Source organism: Phascolarctos cinereus, unplaced genomic scaffold (genome assembly GCF_003287225.1).
Source record: "Phascolarctos cinereus isolate Bilbo 61053 unplaced genomic scaffold, phaCin_HiC Scaffold_2;HRSCAF=192, whole genome shotgun sequence".
NCBI classification, from domain to species: Eukaryota; Metazoa; Chordata; class Mammalia; order Diprotodontia; family Phascolarctidae; genus Phascolarctos; species Phascolarctos cinereus.
In genome coordinates, this window is record NW_027555625.1 from 352341533 (window position 1) to 352362613 (window position 21081).

Below are 21081 nucleotides of genomic sequence, written 5' to 3' on the forward strand. Positions count from 1 at the left end.
AGTGTAGTGCCTAGTGCATAGTAGGTGGGAAAATAAATGCTCATCGCCTACTCTACCTCTTCCCAGGGAAGGTGGGAAGACAGAGTGTGGCTGAGATACCGCCTTTGTCTTAATGGAGTTCATCGTCTAGTTTGAGGACAAGACATAAGTACTAGGTGTCTTTAATACAGAGTAATAAGTGAGGTGCAATGAAAGAGTCGGGGTGGGGAGGGAGGGTGTCATGAGTAGGGAGGAAGGCAGAAAATCTCAATGGGAGGGTGGAAAGTAGTCTAGTGTGTGACCAGAGTGTCAAAAACAGAGGGGGATAGTGTGAGAAGGCTGCTCTGGTACCAGATTGCTGAGTGATGACTGCCGGACAAAAGGTTTGCACTTGACTCTGCAGATACTGGGGGGTGTGGGAGTGTGACTGAAGGGTTTTGAGCACAATGGTGTCATGATCACATCTATGGCTAAAAGAGATCATTCTGGAAACATGTGGGTGATGGATAGATGTGGGGCCTGGGAAGGGGGGGATTGAAGCAGGAAGACCTATTAGATTATTGCAGTAATCCAGCTGAAAAAGGGACATTAGTGACCACTGGGTTCACTCCTTTAGTTGTACATATCAGGGAAACAGACCCAGAGGTTTGCTCAGGTTTACATATCTATAGAAATGGGGATAAAATTTTTCTCACCATTCTTGTTTGGAGGCAGACTTTGCCATTCTCCAGGTGCTGCTGCTCTGAATGAATGGTCTATAACTTAAATTTATGATAGTGTCCACCACTCCTGTCCCCTCCCCGCCAGCTCACCACCCAACCTCCCTAAGTGCCAAGTTTGATAAAGCAGTTGACTAATTAGCAAATCGCCCATTGTTGCACAAAGCACTTGCTCTGCAAAATGTAAATGGGAAAAAAGAAGGTTTTTTTGGTGTGTCAGTATGAAAAATGACAAGAGCTAAAATACCGCGGAGGACATCTGCTGCTAGGCTAGGACGCTGAGCCCTGTGGAAGGCAGATGTTGAGACACTTTCAAGAAGCTCCCAGTTTACCTTTTCGGGGTCCTGCTAAATAGACTGACCCCATAACAGACTGGGAATCAGGAGAACCTAGATCCATCCCCCACCATTAACTTGATGTGTGACCTCCCAGCCAGCCCCCGTGCTTTTCTGAGCATCTATTTCCTTGTCTGAAAAATGGGGATAACCCTTGCCCTGCCAACCTCCCCCAGCTGTTTCGAAGTTCACTTAAGATAATGGATGAAAGCTTTGTAACCCATAAGGCACTGAAGCAGAGACAGCAATTATTATTACATGCAGAGATTTAAAGAACTTACCTTCCACTGCTGATACAGCCTGTGTGCAGATGAGCAAACAAATGTAAGATGACTTGAGGAGAGGGAAGACTGAGAACTGGGGGATCAAGAAAAGCCTTATATAGCAGGTATTGGTAGCACCTAGGCTGAGCCTTGAATTTGAAGGAAATCTAGCGATTCTTGAAGTCAGAAGTGAGGAAACAGTTCATTCTAGACATGAGGGACACAAGCCTTTTGGCCGAGGGGGATGAGGGGACACCATGTTCTTGGAACAGCAAGGAGCCCAGTTTGGTTGTTGGTATTATTATTACTATTATTATTATTATTATCTTCCTTATTATTTTTTGTTTGTTTTTTTAGCTTTTTGGTGAAGCAGTCAGGGTTAAGTGACTTGCCTAGGGTCACACAGCTAGTAAACATCAAGTGTCTGCGGCCGGATTTGAACTCAGGTCCTCCTGACTCCAAGGCCAGAGCTCTATCCCCTGCACCACCTAGCTGCCCCATCTTCCTTATTATTATTATTATTATCATCACCACATTTCTCAACCCTTCTTGTTTTCCTCCCCTGGCTCTTGCCTTTACTCTACAAAAACAAAGAAAGAACCCCTGCCCTCGAGGAGCTTGCATTCCAGTGTGAGGGAAAAGAACTTGTACTGGGCTAATCACTTGTGAGGTGATAATGTGTAATATATGAGATAAGGTGTTGGAGGAATATTTGAGGAAAGAGAAGATAGATCCCTCAGGGACCCCCAGGCTTAGGGGGCATGATATGGATGACCATTACCATGTGGATTAGACCATTACTGAGCAGAGTCAAATAAAGCAAGAGAAGAGCGGATATCCAGGAGAAGAGGGTCAGCAGTGTTGAATGCTGCAGAGAGGTCAAGGAGGATACTGACTGAAGAAAAAGCAATTGGATTTAGCCACTGAGAGCACTGGTAAGCATTGAGACAGTGGAAGACTGTGCTGAGGATTAAAGAGTTGAGTGGGTGGTGAATAAGTAGAGGAAGATTGTTTTGGCATCTATGTGGAGAATGTATTAGGGAGTGGAGAGGGCAGAAGTGGGGTGACCAGTTAGGAGGCTAGGATCAGAGTTTTAGAGCCAGAAGGGAACTTTTTGTTTTTCAGTTGTTTTCAGTTGTGTCCGACTCTTCGTGACCCCTTTTGGGGTTTTCTTAGCAAAGATACTGAAGTGGTTTGCCATTTCCTTCTCCAGCTCATTTTACAGATAAAGAAACTGAGGCAGAGTTAAGTGACTTACCCAGGGTTTCATGGCTATTAAGTGTATGAGGCCAGATTTGAACTCAGGAAGATGAGTCTTCACTCTATCCACTGTGCCACCTACCTGCCATTGAAGGGAACTTAGAGGTCAATTATCTTTCATTTCCCCTCTCTCATCAGTCTCTTCATTTTACAGATAAATGCAGTCCAGAAAAATCCATACTCAAAGTCACAAAGGTAGTAAGGGCAGAGCTAGGATTTGAACCCTAGTCTTAAAGGACCTGCAATCTTTCCACTCTACCATACTGCTTCCCATTGTAATAGTCCAGAAGAGAGGACTTAAGGACTTGAACTCTGGTGGTTACATCCAGTTTATCTCATCTTGTTTGTACGTAGAAGTTTTCATGTTGTTTCTCCGATTAGACTATGAGCTCTCCTTGAGATCAGGGACTGGTGGTGTTGGGTTTTTGGTGTTGTTGTTTTGTATTCTAAGTGCTTAGCAGAGTGCCTGACACACAGTAGGTGTTTAATAAATATTTATTGACTAACTGATGATGCTTATGTGAGCCAGAATCACTGGAGAAATAAAGAAAAATGTGAAATTTATTTCCCTCAAGAAACTAAGCTAACATTCTCTTGGAGGAGACAAGTGCATAAATAAGTAGATACAAAATAAATATAACATCAATTGAGGGAGCTGACATGCAATTGGCAGTAGGTTTTGGGAAAGAAAGGCTTCAGGTAGAATGTAGTCTTTGAAGGAAGTAGGATTCTCAAAGATGGGAGATAATAGGTGAGAGACAGCCAGGACAACCTTTTACTGCCTCAATTTCCTCAACTGTAAAATGTGGATCATAATAGTACCTACCTCCCAGGGTTGTTGGGAGAATCAAATGAGATAATATTTATAAAGTACTTAACACAGTGCCTGTGCTAAATAGTAGTATTAAGTACCTGGTAGGTACATAATAAATGCATGTTCCCTTTCCTTTTCCCTCTTCTGACTTAAGGTTCCCAGGGTTCTGTCTGCCATCAAACATCTTGGTTGAAATGAGTTTTCTTTCCTTCTTTCTATATACATTCTTCTCTTTTAAAAATTAAATTTTTTTTCCACCAGTGAAAATCTCCCTTCTTTCTCTTCCTCCCACCTACTCCCTACACTCACCTCCATTAAGAAAGGAAAATGAAACATCTGTTAAAAAAAAACATTTACATACATTCTTAAAGAGCCAGGTGGTCTACCCACTAATGCCATGCTTCTTTTGTCTTTTTTCATGGTACAACAATATTTCATTACATTCATATGCTACTGTTGGCTTAGCCATTGCCCAGTCCAAGAACGTTATCTGCTTTCTTTATAACTCTTTGTTATTATAGAATGTGCTGCTCTATGTTCGTTTGCATACATAGGAATTTCTTGTCTCTTTTCCTGCTTTTCAAGTTTATGGCTAATAATGGTATCACTGGGTCAAAGTGACTTTTCTAGTATAATTTCACATTTTCCAGAATGCTACTCCACTAGCAGGGCATTAGTGTGCCTGTAAAGTCTGTAACATTGACTGTTTTTGCTATTTTTTCCATTTTGCCAATTTGATGGGCATAAGATGAAACTCTTGAGAGGCTTTCTCAAACGCTCTGCTGAATTTAAGTAGACTGTGCCTGTAGGGTTCCCCTGATCTGTTGGTCTAGTAATCCTGCCAGAAAAGGAAATGAGGTTAGCCTGGAATGACCTGTTCTTAATGAAGTCATACTGGCTCTTAGGGATCACCACTTCCTTTTCTAAATGTTCACAAATCACCTCTTTTAATAATAGGTTCTAGAATTTTGCTAGTAACTGAAGTCAAACTTGCTATCCTGACGCTTGAATATTCTGCCCTCTCCCCTATTTTAAAAGAAAAGTTGTATTGGTGCTCCCCTGTCCCCTTTAAAAAATAACAGCCATTTTAGAACCTTTTCCCTCTTTTGAAAATCAGAGCATTTGCCCATCTCCATTCTTGGGTCACCTTGCTCACTCTCTCATTCTCCACAGTCTTTCAGAACAAATCACATTCAACAGTTCTTTTGCCACTTGACTATGTCTGAGAATTTGAACCCATCTAGGGAGGGTAGAAAGCTAATGACTTACTGTCATCTCACTTATCTTGGATTTCAGCTTCCTACAGATGATTTTTGTCCTGTCCTTTCCAGTACAAAGGTTGTTCTCCTTGACGGAGAAAACAGAAGGAAAATAGAAGTTGGGTCTTTTCCATGTTGGTTCGATAGATTATCAGTCTCCCATCCATCTTGACCTCTGGCCAATCCGAAGGCATTCTTTTCCACCCCAACATAGATTTAAGCTCTTTCAGTTCTCCGTCATCATCCTCTGCTATTCTGAATTTTAGCCCTTTCTTTTTATATTCAGATTTCATTGTTTGCTCTTGCTTCCACTGCCTATCCATAGCTTTTCAGTTCTGAGTTATTTGAGGATTTCCCCTTTTTGTTATTTGCATTATTCTCTTTAGCTAGATCCCCTTTTCTTCCTCAGGATTGCATTCTTTTTTTAAAAATTTTATTTATACTTAGTTTCCAACAAACGCTTCTTATGGAAGCTTTTGATTTTTAAATTTTTCTCCCCCTCCTTCCCCACCTCCCTTCCTAAGGTGGCATGCAATCTGATGTAGGCTATACATATACATTCCTATTAAACATATTTTCACATTAGTCATGTTGTAAAGAAGAATTAGAATCAATAAGAGGAACCGTAAGAAAGAAGAAACAAAACAAAACAGAAGAAGAGAAAAGAGTAAATAGTATGCTTTGATCTGCATTCAAACTCCATAGTTCTTTCTCTGGATGTGGATAGCATTTTCCATCATGAGGCCTTTGGAGATGTCTCAGATTCAGGATTCCATTCTTGAGATCATAGAATCATAGATTTGGAACTGGAAGGTACTTCCGAGGTCATCTAGTCCATTTTCCTCCTCTCCCATTTTATAGATGCAGAAACTGAGACACAGAGAGTATTTAATTTGCCCAAAGTTTCACAAGTGGCATTCACACCCTTTGACTTCAAATCCAGTCATAGTCCCTTCCATATTGGGCTTCCCCTGCAGAATTTTATTCCCTAGGCTCCTACCTATCCTTCCTTTAACCGTGTGTCATCTTTTCTCCTGAGACATCTCCTGATGGTTTCCATCAGACTCTAGTTGGTTTTTTTCTCTTCTGTCCTATAATAGGACATCAATAAGTACTCAGTTGAAGAAAAAGATGCCAATGCTAAAGCACCATATCTGGCACAGTGGACAGAGTGTTAGGCCTGGAGTCAAGAAGACCTGAATTCAAATCCTGCCTCAGATACTTACTAACTGTGTGACCCTGGGCAAGACACTGAACCCTGTTTGTCCCATTTTCCTCATCCATAAAACGAGTTGGAGAAGTAAATGGCAAAGCACTCCAGTATCCCTGCCAAGAAAACCCCAAAGGGGTCATGAAGAGCCTGCCATGTCTGAAAACAACTAAAACAATAACAAAAAAACAGAGCCTATCAACATATATTTGATAGTACTTCCAGCCCCTTTGGTCTCCCCCCACATCCCACTCTATATACTGACTCACATCCCTGGGCAAGGCTACACCTACCAGTAAGCTTTAACCCATCCTGTCCCTGCCCTACTTGCCTATACATTTTTATGCCTCAGCTTTCCCCCAAATTCCATACACTGGTAATTTTTTAGTTGTATATATGTGTTCCATGACCATTTATTAAGTCCCTGTTATGTGGAAAGCAGGAAGCTGGTGATTTTTTTTTTGGTGGGGAGGAGGAGTGAGGAGGGAATATTCTCCCACCTTACCTTCCCCAGGACAATCTCTAACTTCTTTCAAAGCACAGCTCAGGGACCACCTCCTACAAGAGGCTTTTCCTGACTGTACTATTTGTCCCCTATCCTTCCAGTTATTAGCATTCTCTTCTCAAGATGGCTTTGTATAACTTGGCATTATTTTGTATTTACTTACTTGTGTACATGTCTACCCAGTTGAATTCAGACTCCTTGAGGGCAGGGATTATATTCTTAGGACCTAGCGTCATTCCTAGATGTTTAAATAAATATTTGTTGAATTGAATGCACCATGATGTTTTTTGGAAAGGGAAATGGATTTGGACACAGACAACCGGGTTTGACTCCTCACTCAATTACTAACTGCTGCCAGGCTTTAGTGCAGTGGGTAGAAAGGGCCCTGAAACCTTCTCAGCAGCTCTCCCCCAGTCTCTTGGGTTCTCCTTCACTTGTTTGTCCTCTTCCAAACCCCTCTCCCCCTCCAGCTCTATGTAGTGAAATGGAGTGGGGTGGAAAGAGCTTTGGCTGGCAGTCGGAGGAGCTGGGATCCAGCCCTGAATCTGCCATTATGACCTTTCTTTGTCATCACGAACAAGTCCAACCCTTCCCCTCCCTGAGTCTGCTTCCATGTCTTCCAAATAAGAACTAGAAGATCTCTGATCCTGTGAGACTACTGACTGTCTCATGCTTCCTTGATCAGTCTACAGTCATTTGTTAAGTGGTTACTGTGTGCCAGGCACTCAAAGTAAATGAAAATATTTTCTACTCTCAAGGAGTTTAAGGTTTTTGGTTGTTGTTTTTCTTTTTGCTGAGGCAGTCGAGGTTAAGTGACTTGCCCAGAGTCACACAGCTAGTAAGTGTCTAAGGCTGTATTTGAACTGGGGTCCCTCCTGATTCCAGGGCCAGAGCTCTATCCACTGTGCCACCTAACTGCCCCTAAGGAGTTTAAGTTCTAATAAGGGAGAAGGCATCATCATAGCTAGCATTAATATTTAATTAATATTAATAATTAAGCCTTTTGTTTCATTTGATCCTCATAACAAGCCTGAAGAGTAGGTGCTATTATGATCCCTATTTCACACGTGAGGAAATAAGGAAACTAACTAAGGCAGATAGAGGTTACATGACTTGTCCAGGGTTGCACAGCTAGGGTGTATTTGAGGAGGGATTTGAATGCAGGTCTTCCTGACTCCAGGACCTGGGCTCTATCCACTGTTCCGCATAAATAGGTGTATATAAGATGCATATGAAGTAGAAGGAAGGTGAATGCAGAGGGGAAGCCTTGAGGGCAGTGCTCCCACAGAAAGTGGCTTTTGAACTCAGTATTAAAGGAAGACAAAGATTCTAGGGAGAGGGTTCTTGGGCCTGGGAGACAAGCAATACAAAGGCCCAAAGAGGAGAGATGGAGCAATGTGTGGGAAAAAGAATAAATTGACGAGCAAAGTGGAACTATAGAGTGTATGGAAGGAAACGATGTACAGGGAGACTGAAAAGGTAGGAAGAAGGGCAGCTACATGGTACAGTGGATAGGATGCCTGGCCAGGAGTCAGGAAAACCTGAGTTCAAATGTGACCTCAGACACTTACTAGCTGTGTGACCCTGGCCAAATCACTTAACCCTGTTTGTCTCAGTTTCCTCATTTGCAAAATGAGCTGGAAAAGGAAATGGCAACCCTCTCTGGTATCCTTGCCAAGAAGACACAACTAAAATGACTGAAGAAGTCAGATTGTAAAGTGGTTTAGATGGCAGACAAGGGCTTTCTGTTTGATAATAGGGTATCTGTTGTGGCTATATACATTCCCTTAAGGATAGACCCTTTTGAAGAAACAAAACCGACAGGTGTAACTGCTTTATGTATTACATGTTAATCCCATTTTTGTAAACAGAATCCTGATTCCCATCAGCTTTCATTGTCATATTGGAAATGAGCTGTCATTTTCAGTAAGTCTTAGAGAAGCTGTATTGGCTTAAGGCTTCTTTACAAACACTTAAATGTACCAAGTGAACCCTATCATGACTGAGTAAAGTGCTAGGTGGCATAAGTGGATAGAGCAGTGGGCTTGGAATTAGGAAGACTCATGTTTATGAGTTGAAATCTAGCCTCAGACACTTACTGGCTGTGTGACCCTCGGCAAGTCACTTAATGTGTTTTCCTCAGTTTCCTCACCTGTAAAATGAGCTAGAGAAGAAAATGGCAAACCATTCCAGTGTCTTTACCAAGAAAAGCCCAGATGGGGTCATGGATTTTTATTATAGCATAGAAATACAGAAATAAGCGAACAGTGGAAATATAGAAGTGTTATAGCATAGAAACGTAGAAATATTATAGCATAGAAAAATAGAAATAACTGAACAAAATGAAAAAAAAAACTTCTAGGAAGTGAGTTGACCTAAGAAAGAATGCTCTAGATGACTAATAATAAGAGAAATGTAAACCAAAACTGCCCTGAGGCTTTGCCTCACTCCCAGCATGACAAAAGACTGGAATAGTCAGCCTATACCTAGTTGTGGAAAGATAGGCAAACTCTTGTATTGTTGGTGGAGCTGTGAATTGTTCAGTTTGGAGGTATGCAGATAAGGTGACTAAAATGTCCATAACCCTCTGACCTAAAGATTCCACTATAACCTAGTGAGGTCTTTGACCAAAAAAGAGGAAAAAAAAGGATCCATATATACCAAAATGTTTATAGCAACACTTTTTGTGGTCCTAAACACCTGAAAACAAGAACAGATGCCCGTAGCTCAACAAATCATGGTACATGAATATAATGGGATATTATTGCACTATAAGAAATGACAAAAAAGGATGACTGCAGAGAACCATGGAGAGACTTACACAAACTGTTCCAAAATGAAGCGGAGCCAGGAAAGCAGTATACATACATAATGGTTACAGCTGTGTAAATGGAGACAATAACTCCAAACCGTTCAGTCAGTGTGCATTGATTAAGTGCCAACAGTGAGCTAGGTAGCAGGCTAACCGCTCCGTCTAATCATCATCAAAAGTGAATGTAATAAAATTATCAAGAACAAATTTGGTCTCAGAAGGAAAAGGAGAAGGTACATCCTCATCTACACCTCTGCAGAGCTTGGGGTCCACACGTGTGAAACATTGCATAGGGTATCATATTAAGTCTATGTTTTTATTGGGTGTGCTGATTTTTTTCCCTTCTTTTCTATAAGCCTACAAGGGATGGCTCTTTGGGAGAGAGGGAAAAAGAAGGGATATGAGGGAAATCTAGATGATATAAAAATAGATGATATGCTTATAAAAATGAATTTTGAAAATTATCTTTACATAAAATTAGAAAAAATAAAATACTACTTAAAATGATATCAATAAATATATTTTTTTAACAAAAGAGTGGATCATCTTACAACTTGTCTTTTCGTTGTGATATAATGGAAAGAGCAATTGATTTGTAATTGCCAGAGCCAAGTTTGAATCCCATGGAGTGGAGTCCTTTTTGTCCTCAGGGCCTCAGCTTACCCAACTCTAAAATGAGGCAATTAGAAGACTAACTGGTTTTTAAGGTCCCCCGCTGAATCCTAACATCCTAGTTTTACATATGTTGAAATGGGATATGCCTACACTCTCACTGAAGTACCCTGAAGGTCATTAGCCCCACCATGGGGATGCTTGGTTTGAGGCAGTCACCAAATTCTGGGTATCTTAAAAGGCCAGGTACAAAACAAAAAAATCATCTTGCTGGTTTACAAACACACACTTGGCCAGGATATACATTGGCCAGAACAGCTTTCCTGGTTCCCACCCAAAGGGACCCATCCTGTTACAAATGCTTGCATCAGAATCCACAGTTGATCTGCTCAAAAGAGCTACGGTTAACATAAGATATGCCGTAAAGCTGACATGAATACAATTAGCCTATTCCCATTCTGAGTCTTGACTAAGTGCTGTGTATTGGTACTTTAAATTATTGATACAATGCCACCTGTTTAGCCCCTTAGGGTCCAAGACTCAGGCAGAAAAAAAATAACACTGAAGACACCAGGTCTTCACCTCCTGTCTCTGTCTGTTCTTTTAGGAGAATACATCAAAACATGGCGGCCACGCTACTTCTTGCTGAAGAGTGATGGGAGCTTCATTGGCTACAAGGAGCGGCCACAGGACGTGGACCAGCGGGAGTCACCCCTCAACAACTTCTCAGTTGCACGTAAGTGGTTCCCTCGATCCTGACAAACTGACCCTTTTGTGCTCAACTATTTCTCTGGAGTACATTTTCTGCCATTGGGGCTTCCTGACCTATGTGACCTCAGGTAAATCACTTAACCACTTTGTCTCTCAGCCTCTACAGAATAAGGGAGTTGGATTAGGTGGTCTCTAAGGTTTCTTCCATCTCTAAGTTAAGGATTCTATGAATAGATGAACTCTCTATCTCTGAATTTGTGACTTGTGGTCTCAGTGTACCCTAACCTAAGTGTGGAACCAAGTCATAAGTGGAAAATATAGTGGTCTTGAGAAGGCAGGGTATAGGTGGGGTGTCACTTAGGAGTGACTATGGCAAGCCTCAGTACCTTTGGGTCTTCTAAAGATAGCCAACAGTGTCCTCCTAGAGTGACCTTTGGAGAGCCCATTTCCATGTTTTTCCCATGGAAGCTTGGTTACTTTCCTTGGAAGCACGTCTTAATGCTGGATTGTCACTCTGTTGACTATCTTAAAGTTTTTTCCTGCCTGTCTTTGGGGGCAATCCTCTCACCTCTGTCTCTGCCACCTTGACACATTTAGAGGTACTATCAGCAAAGCCAGGTTAATTGGCAGGCTCTGAGGGGTTAGGTTGTCTGAATTGTCATGCCTTTCTCACAGATTATATTCCAAAGTCTTGTGTAAACAGTTTTTGGATAATCTGGGGGTGGGGCTATTAAAACATTTTTTTTAATTGCCTGTATATTTTTATCGGTGCCCCCTTCTCCCTTCTGCTATTCAGGACTTGACACAGTGAGTAGCCTGTGGAGTCCTTGGGGAAGTCTGGGTGTTCATCAGACAGAAATACGTGTTCACGTGGGGGGAGGCGTGGGCCCTTCAGGAAGGTGGAGGTTCACTCTGTTCCTGCCACAGGTTTCTGTTGGCAGGCTAGGCTTTCTAGCTGAATTTGGCAGGATTTTAGAACCTGGTTTTTCAGGCTTTCCTCTGCCCCTCAGGGTTGTTCTAGGAGAGGCAAAAGGAAGACTCCCAGAGTGCCCTCCTTAGCATGTTCTGTGGTTTGGCAGTTTTTCTAGCTCAAACGCCCCCAGCACCAGCCCTGGCCAGAAGCATATGTATGGTGTGGGGGAGGGGAGGACTTGGATGGGGGCCCTGGCAGCAAGCTCAGCTGAGCTGGCTGAGGGCGGGAAGGAGAGAGAGTTTGCTCTCTATCAGTTCGCTGGATTGGGTACCAGCAAACTTCTTCTCCAGAGTCTTGCCGTCAGCTGCATACAAATATATCGCAGCATAGTAAGAAGAGTCCCCAACTTGGAATCAGGAAAGCTGGACTTCAGTCTGCTTCATTGTGATCAAAGATAAATCCATTCCCCTCTTTGGGCCTCAGTTTCCCCAACTGTATAAAGCGGATTTGAACTAGGTGAAATATGGGAAGAAGCACTAGAAGAGCAGACCCAGGCCCCTGTTTGGGAGATCTCACTGTCTGGGAGAAACTGAGGAAAGGCAGGCTTAGGTCCTTCCCACAGGCAGCTTCTAGTCTGGTTGGGCAGATGAGACTCACTCAGGACAGCAGTGAGTGATAAAAAATAGTTTCCAAGGAAGCATTGAATTGTGTGGCTCAAGCTTTTAGAGACTACTAGATGTCAGAGAAAGGAGAAATTAGGTTGGGATAAGATGCTCAGAGCTCCTGGACGAGACAGGGCCTTGAGCTGGATTTTGAAGACTAGGTAGCATTCAGATCAGAAAAGAGGACCGAAGGGTAGGGCAGTCTAGGCTAGAGGAACACACATAGAGGTAGGAAGGAGTGTGGCGATCTGGAGAGCAAAGAGAACATAGGTCTTCTAATTCGTATCTCAAGAGGTGTTGGGAAGCCCAAAGTTAGTTAGACTGTCTGTGTTTCTGTTTTCTGTGTTCTGCCACCTCCAAGTATCACTTATTTGGTAATCCTTCTTTCACCCTTCTGCCTCCCCCTTCTCCACCCGCCATTTTTCTTTGTCCCACTTTGAGTCCAAACTAAGACATGAATATCAGACTTCCAATCCCTGAGAAAGATTAAGAGGCTACTTTTTTGCCCAAGTGACGGTTTCTCAGTCTTGAGAATGATAGCTTTTAACCGATGAGGAAACTGAAACTCAGAGAGCAACCTCTCAGTTGTTGGTGACAGAAATTCTCCCTTTGCCCAAGGGGGAGAGAACGGTCTTTGAATTCAACAGGCCTTTGTTGGATGCTTCTTACGTCCTAGACAGAAGGCTTGGGGTACAAGGATGAAAAACAAGTCAAATGGGGAGAATGCACCATGTGCAGAAGTAGACGTGGTGAGAAGTAGAAGTATTGTGATAGGGACAGAAATCCAGGCCCAGTGCTGTGAGGAATTAGGGAAGGAAGAGTGATCTCATGGGAAGTGAGATGCACGGAAGCCTCCCTGGAGGACATGATACCTGAGCTGAGCCTCAAAAGGACGGGGGAGATGCCACCAGATAAGAGATAACGGAGCAGGAGGTGGCAGGAGAAGAATCAGACACAGGAAGGAGCAGGAGGAGAGTGCGAGGGAGGGAGGGGAGGGAGAAGACAGGGAATTAAAGACTCAGGGTCACAAGCCTTCTGACCCTGAATGAGGAAGGGAGAGAGAAGGAGAAGGAGACATTCATGAGACATTACATCCAATCTTTGCCTCAGACATCCCCAGTGAGAGAGCCTTCTCCTTAGAAATGTTTGGAGAAGGGAGAAAGACTCCACAGCCTCATGTGTTAATAATACACTGTGGGAATCTCTAGCATAAAGTCAGTCTCAGTTCCCTCATACTGCAGTTTTAGCCTAGTTCCTCTTTTTCTTAAAAGTTGGGTGCACAGGACAAGCCTCCCTCTGGGCTTACATTGCTAATGTAAATTACGTGTGCACTGCCCCTAGCCTATCAGTCAGTCAACAAACATTTTGTTGTTGTTCAGTCACGTCTGACTCTTTGTGATCCCATCTTGGGGGTTCTTGGCGAAGATACTAGAGTAGTTAGCCGTTTCTTCTCCAACCCATTTTAGAGATGAGGAAACGGAGACAAACAAGGTTAAGTGAGTTGCTCAGTGTCACACAGCTGGTAAGTGTCTGAGGCTAGATTTGAACTCAGGAAGATGAGTCCTCTTGACTCCAGGCCCAGCACTCTATCCACTATGACATCTTGTTGTTGGCTTCAACCAAGATACAAAGGTTAAAAAGAGTCCCTGGCCTCAAGGAACTAATAGTCTAATGGGGAGGGGAGGGGAGACGAGACAGAGGGAGACAGAAACAGAGAGACAAAATCAGAGAGAGAGAGAAAGACTAATAGGGTACCTTTAGAGTAAACATTCTTTCCAGAAACAGGTTTTAAAGATCCCCTCTATATCTCTGTGAAATTTTCTCTGTATAATAGTAGCTGTTACTTTGGGATTTAAAGTTTAGAATGTAATTCACATTATCTTCTCCTCATTTGATTCTAACAGAAAACCTCTGTAAGGTAGTTATTTGTAATGACTCTCATTTTTATGGATGTAAAATCAGAGGTCGAATGACTTAGCTCAAGATCACGTGGCCTGCTAGTGAGTAGAACTACATCATTTATGTCTTTGGATTAAACTGTCTGTACACCATTCTCGCTTCTGTCCCATGAAGGTAGAGTCCATATTCCATCTCTTCCTTTTCTTCTGGGCCTCAGTTTCCTCCTCTGTAAAATAAAGGAATTGGTTTAGACCAGGGGTAGGGAACCTGCTTCCTCGAGACCACATGAGGACCTAGAGGGTTACATGTGGCCTCAAGGCTGTAGGTTCCCACCCCTGGTCTAGAAGGTCTCCAAGGCTCCTTCCTGACCTGACGTTCTGTTAGTGACATATTGTTATCCTCGTTTTATAGATGGGCGTCACTGGGGCTCCTAGGGGTTAGGGGGCGTACCCAGAGTCATCTAAGGGATTTAGGTGGCAGAACCAAGCCTGGAGCCCAGTTCTTCTGGCTCCCAGCCTGGGACTCCACCTGCCCCACTCTCCCACCCCACGTGCCAGGTGAGTATCGTTTGTACTTTCCAGCTTGGAACATGTTCTAAGGCAGAGAGAAGGCTCTGTTCTATGAAGTCTTGTTGGTTAATGACTGAGCAGGGCAATTAGGGGGCATATTGTTCACCAAACAAAAACCTTCCCTTTGACATGGTTGAATGCTAGTGGTTATTAAATGATAAATCTCTATTATTCATCTTGCTGTGCCTGTAGTTGAGGTTAGCAGTTGGAGAGGTATTGGTGGGAAATGCTGATTTGGGGAAAGGGGTGATTAGATTTCTCTCTCTCCTCTCTCTCTCTCTCTCTCTCTCTCTCTCTCTCTCTCTCTCTCTCTCTCTCTCTCTCCTCTCTCTCCCTCTCTCTTTCTCTGTCTCTCTCTCTCCCTCTCTCTGTCTCTCCCTCCCTCTGTCTCTCTGTCTCTCTCTCTCTCCCTCTCTCTCTCCTCTCTCTCTCTCTGTTCTCTCTCTCTGTCTCTCTCTCTGTCTCTCTCTCTCTGTCTCTCTCTCTCTCTCTGTCTCTCTGTCTCTGTCTCTGTCTCTGTCTCTCTCTCTCTCTCTCTCTCTCTCTCTCTTTCTCTGTTTTTCTCTGTCTGTTTTTATGAACCTGATGGATGCATGAGAATTAGTTACTGTGATAGTATAGCAGAAAGCCAGGTTTTAGCTCTGCTGCTAATTAGCTGTGTGACCTTGGGCTAATCAGTTCACAGTTCTGCACCTCCTCTTTCTTACCTGTGAAATGGAAATAAAGAATACTTAGGTTGCCTACCTCACAGGGATATTATAAGGATTCAGGGAACATGGGTCAGGTGCCTTTTCTAGAGGTAGCTAGGACATAAAAGATGGGGAACACCAGACTCACTCAGAAGACCCAAGTATGACCCCCAGCTCCTGAAGGATCACCTGATCACCTGTGCACAGAGAGGGAGACAAGAGCATCCCGTACTGTAAACTTCTAGCAAGCCAGTGGAGCTGATATGTCAAATGTAGGAAAAGGAGTAATAGGACGTAAGGCTGGAAAGGTTGATGGAAATTCTGTGGTGGAGGGCTTTGAAATGCCAGTTGCAAATGGATTTTATCCAGGAGATAATAGAAAGATTTTTGAGAAGGCAAGTGATGTGGCCGACCTGTGTTTGGAGAATATTAGTTTCTCAGGTGTACAGAAGATGGATAGGAGAAAGGGGGGAAAGGCCTGAGGGAAGGAGACCCATTAGAAGGCTGTTGAGGGTAGTTCAGGCAAGAGGGGTTAGGCTCAAGATTTTTAAGGTCCCTTCCTCCTCTGAATCCTGCATTTCTGCAATCCTGCCTCTTGGTGCAATGAGAAGAGCTCATTTCATTTGGCTCTGAGCTGATGGTCAGAGCCCCAGGATACAGAGCTGAGAACTTTCCTCTGTGACCTCTTCTCTGCATGACCTGGAGACTCCTGGCATTGGGGTTCTTCTCATTCCACTCCCATTCTGAGTACAGGGGGAAATGAGCTAGTAAATGCCCAGGAGCAACTTGGGGGTCCTTGCTCTTAGCCTAGATCTTCCCCTTCTTCCAAGGCCCTGCTTAAATCGTGCCTCCTCTACGAAGCCTTCTCTGACTTAGCAGGGCACAGGGTCCGCTTCTCCCCAGGAGCTCCCACAGCTCTTACTGTGATACTCATGCCTTGAGTTCCTACCTAATCATAGATTGCCCCATAGTGTTATCTTTTTTGTTTTCTTCTCAGATATAACTGCCCCAACCACATCCTGAGCTCCCAAGAGCTGGCTTAATTATGTTTCATTTTTTTGTCTCAGCTGCTGGGGTGCCAGGCTCATAGTAGGCACAAAGTAAATGCTTAATTGGGTAAGTCATTCAGCTCTTCTTCTCAGTGCCCAGTTCTGTGCTCGATTCTGTTGGGAATAGGGAGGGAATATAGAAAAGTTGGAGACTGAAGCCCCCTGCCCAAGCTTGCTAGGGGATTTGAGGAAGTCACAAACAACAGAGTTTTTAGGAAATGCAAGCAGGGTGTTTGAGGTAGTGGTCAAAGATGGTGTCCTGGAAGAAGGGGCCACCACAGTGTGGTCTAAACCGATGGGTAGGATTTGATGATAGAAGGACAGTCTGCTTGGATTTTGGACAGGCAGCCAGAGAGATTTTTAACAATGCACAGTTTGAAGAGAGCGTGCTTGGTAACTACAGAAATTGAGTCAGCTCTCGTGATGTTCCTTCTTTCGTTCTATCCATCCCCGCCCCTCCTCCCCGATCCTGGTGGGGTAGGGATGGGGGTGGGCATTGTAGTGAGCCCGTGACTCTTGTCTGCTGCCCAGATTGGTTCTACCCTGTGCAGTGAGTTCTCAGTTCATTTACTGGCTCATCTGTGATCCCTAAGGCAGCTGGTTGGGCTGGGGAGCCAGGCAGGCTCTGAAGGGCAACCAGGGAGCGGAGATTTCGCTGCTGGGATTGTTCAATATCTGGTGTGTGTCCCTGACCCTCGGGGCCCCTCTGGAAGGTCAGTTCCCATGCCCTGAAAAGCCCCTAACCTGCCTGGTTGCTAGTGCTTGAGCTGGAATTCCAGACATTCTCTGCAGACAGCCTGGATTCCCCAGGCAGGGCCCCCGTCCTGAGCCCTCAAGAGTTTCCCTCCCAGGTTCTGATCCTGTGAGGGGAGGGTGTGTTAAAAAAAATCTTGGAATTTTAATTTATTCAAAAAGCTTCTCTCCCTGCCCCCCCTTTCCTGGACATCATGTGGTGGGGTGAGTCTGTATAGGACTTAAGGGCAGGTGAGGAATGCTTTAGTTCTCAGATTCCTCCCAGGCGCCTTTGTGTGTGGTTATCAGAGAGACCCTCTCCTTGTCGTCCCCCCCACCCCAATGACATTTGATCCCTCCAGTGTTTGGAGGGACTGGATGTTCAGAGGAACAACCACAGCTTACGTTTCTGGGGGGTTTTAGAATTTACCAGGCTCTTCCCTCATGTGGCATGCTGCATCCAATAGGTGATTTCAGTAATAAGGGTTTGGACTGAATTAAAGTAAAAGCAGACCTGCCCTTTCAGTAAGTATAGATAATGTAAGACCCTGATTAATTCAGTTCAATGAGCATCTCATGGATCCTCGTTCAGGTATAGGTTGGACTAGATCACTTCCAAGATGAAGCTTCCATCATCCATCAGGTGCCTGGGGTGAGAGCTAAAGGACATCTGAATTTTCAGTCGGATATGGGCCCTACCGTCACGGAGCTGACAGTTTAATAGGGTGATATGTGCATTATAGAGGTCCATACAAAGTGCAGCGTGAGGGAATGGGAGGAGGGAGAGCACCATTGATTCAAGGATTGGACAAGGGCCTCCTGGAGAGAGGAGGCATTTGAAAGATGGGTAGCGATTTGGCAGCTAGAAAAGAGACAGGTGAGGCATGAGAAATAGCAAAGGCATCGAGGTGAGGAGACCAGGGTACATTTAGGGTGGAAGAGAGAGGAATTACCTGCCCAGAGTCACCAATTAATTGGCAGATCCAGAATTTGAACCCAGACCTCTGGGTCTCTAAATCCAGTACTTCTTCTGTCGACATTTCCTTCCTGCTGCCCCTCGGCTATCCTGTTTGTCCCCAGCTGTAAATGTGTACGATTACATGTTCAAAGGTCCTGTACATGCCAACAGGGTCATACATGTAGGCAAGTTATTAGGAAGTGTAAGTGTCCTGTTTGTCTTGGGTTGAGGAGATGAGGGTGTGGAGCAGCATTTGGGTATTCATGCCCAGAAGGACCAGTGTGTCAATATGAATATAATCTCTGACCTTATGGCAAAGGGAGTGTAGCACGAGACACGTTAACAGATAAGGAAACTGAGGCTCACATAGGTAGATTAAGAGACTCGCTCAGGGTCACAAGATAGTAAGGATTGAAGCAGGTTATCAGAACCCAGGTCTTCCGATTCCAAATTCCGTTGTTTTTTCCCACTCTGCCTTGCTAACAGGTCCATCCATCTCTGGTTTTACAACATTCTTTTGGTGTAAAATCTCCCGAGTGGCTCACCCTGTGTGTGAACCTCCCTTCCCAGAAGATTTCTGACTGAGAGATGGTGTCGCTATCAGGACACAGTGTGGGTTGTGTGTCTTACTAGAGGATTTAGTGCTGGAAGGAATGTGGGAGGTCACCTAATCCAATTCTTTAGTTTGATTCTAAAGGCAGCTGGGTCTCAGAGAAGGGAAGGACTTTCCCAAGATCACCCAGCTAGTTAGGGGGCAGAGCCAGAATTAAAACTTAAGGTCCAACAAGAGATCTAGTGCTTTTTCTCCTCGATCTGTTTGTGTCCCTTTCTTTGACTGCTGTGTGACCTGAAAAGCCCGCTCCGCCCCTGCCCCTGGATCCTCCTAGCCACATAGGGGGCAAGGGTCTCTACTCAGGGAGTTTGCCGAGGTCCCCTGGCTTCTTAGCCCCTCCCTCCCCTGAGCTGCACGCAGACGGTTTCTGTGCCTCCCCGAGGAGCATACAAGGAACATTCCCTGGCTGATGAATCAAAGCCACTCGAGGGATTGGAATAAAGACAAATGATTATTTAAACCTGCTTACATACCGTGACTTCTTTTTCTTGACTGTGGTAGAATGCCAGCTGATGAAGACAGAGCGACCCAAACCCAATACATTCATCATCCGCTGCCTGCAGTGGACCACGGTAATTGAGAGAACGTTTCACGTGGAGACCCCCGAGGAGCGGTATGTTTCATTCATGTTTAATAGAGAAACCCCTCCCAGAGACAGATGGGAAGGGGGAGAAGGGGGAAGAAAGGAGAGAGGTATATTATAAAAAGTTCCAGATTTTGAGTCAGAGTGCCTGGGTTCTAATACCAGGGCATTACCTGTGTTACCTTGGGCAAGTCATGTCTGGGCTCAGTTTTTTCTCCTTTAAAATGGAGTTGGGGTCATTAACAAGAGCCTTCTCAGTTCTGATCCTGATTTGAGCCTCCACAGGGGCTGATGTGCCTCATTACGTGGATGCTTTTCAGGACTGGTCTATCTTAGGGGGTCCACTGTTGTAATTCTTCTCCTTTTCACCATAAGCCCCCAAAGGGCTGCCCCAATTTACAGATGAGGAAATTGAGTCCCAGAGAAAAGAACGGACTTCACTTGAGGTTACACAGCACAGTAGTAGTTGAATTCAAACTAGAGTCCAGGTGCCCTGAGTCTCAGTACAGGGCTCTTTCTGCCTAGGGACATTGTTCTGCCAGCATAGAAATCCCCTCTGCACCATCCCTGGCAGGCGGTCATCTAGTCTTTGCTTAAACACCTGTAGTAGTAGGAAGCTCACTTCCCGTTCTTCTTCCCCTACTGCTGACCCCAGCCCTACCTTCTGGAGCCCCGATAGAACAAATCCATCTTGAGGAAAATTTGAGACCCAGAGCTAATCATGTTTACCCCCACCCCAGTCTGAGAGCAATCACTTTCTAATTAGATTCCAGAACACCCTGTATTTCTCTTACCCATGCTCTGATTTGTATTACGTTTTATCTGTATGTATGTGTCTTTCCTCTGATAAAAAGTGAGCCTTTCAGAAGCAGGGACTATATCCTCTTTTTTTTTTAATTTTGTTTCCCTAGGCAGTGGGGTTAAGTGACTTGCCCAGGGTCACACTGCTAGTAAGTGTTTTGTGTCTGAGGCCGGATTCGAACTCAGGTCCTCCTGAATCCACCGTGCCACTTAGCTGCCCTGACTGTATCCTCTTTACATCAGGTCAATAGAAATAAAAGTCTCTGATATTTAGAACTGTCTGAAAGTGCAGCGAGCTATCTCAGGGTAGAGAGTTTCCCATTGCAGGAAGTCATAAAGGAGATTCAGGCTCAGGTATAGATTGGGCTGGCCTTTAAGATCTGGTGTAACTCTGAGAGTCTGTCTTTCTGTGATTGTGGCCTCTTTATCAGCAGTACCCAACAAATAGCCCAGCACTCAGCCAGCACTAATTACATATTTGCTGTGAAGATCAAATGAAATAATATATGTAAAGTGTTTTGAGGACTTTTAAGCACTACATAACTGTTAGCTGTGATTTATTGTTATTGACTGAATGAATGAATATCGCCGAAATCCAGAGGGGTCAAGCAGAGAGAACACATAATTAATCATCAGCGGAATTCTTTCTTACTTGGGCAGTATCTGGGGCTGGGAGAGGTATTGCCCTGTTGGGGCAGCAGGTGAGGAAGGCCTGGCCTGACCCCCACCCTCCATGACCCCTTTCAGGGAAGAATGGACCAAAGCCATACAGATGGTGGCTGACAGCCTGAAAAAGCAAGAGGAAGAAATGATGGACTTCCGGTCAGGTTCACCGAGTGACAATTCCGGGGCCGAGGAGATGGAGGTGTCTACGACAAAGCCCAAACACAAAGTGGTGAGGATGGGCCATCTGGGATGAATGAGCTCCCGTTTCCCCCTAGGCCTTGCCCTGTTCCACAGTGCTCTTGTGGCTCCCGAGGGGCTTGAGGGGGGAAGACTTTGAAAAGTCAACAATGGCTGTATAGATACCGGGTCATGTTCTTGGTGGTGTGTGTGAGCACTGTGATTTTGAGGACTCTGTCTTCATCCACCCTCTTGTTTTCTTCTCCAGCCTCATTTAAAAATTTTGAATTT

At 44.4% G+C, this 21081-nt stretch overlaps 1 protein-coding gene across 1 annotated transcript in view; it reads left to right on the forward strand.

Annotated features, from left to right (window-relative positions):
* The window catches only part of AKT1 (AKT serine/threonine kinase 1), a 134528-nt gene that overhangs the window by 62258 nt on the left and 51189 nt on the right, over positions 1-21081 (forward strand). The window contains 3 exon segments of the mRNA XM_078150383.1: positions 10376-10504; positions 19065-19176; positions 20695-20842. Coding sequence (XP_078006509.1) covers positions 19076-19176; positions 20695-20842 — 249 coding nt within the window. The 5' untranslated portion in view covers positions 10376-10504; positions 19065-19075.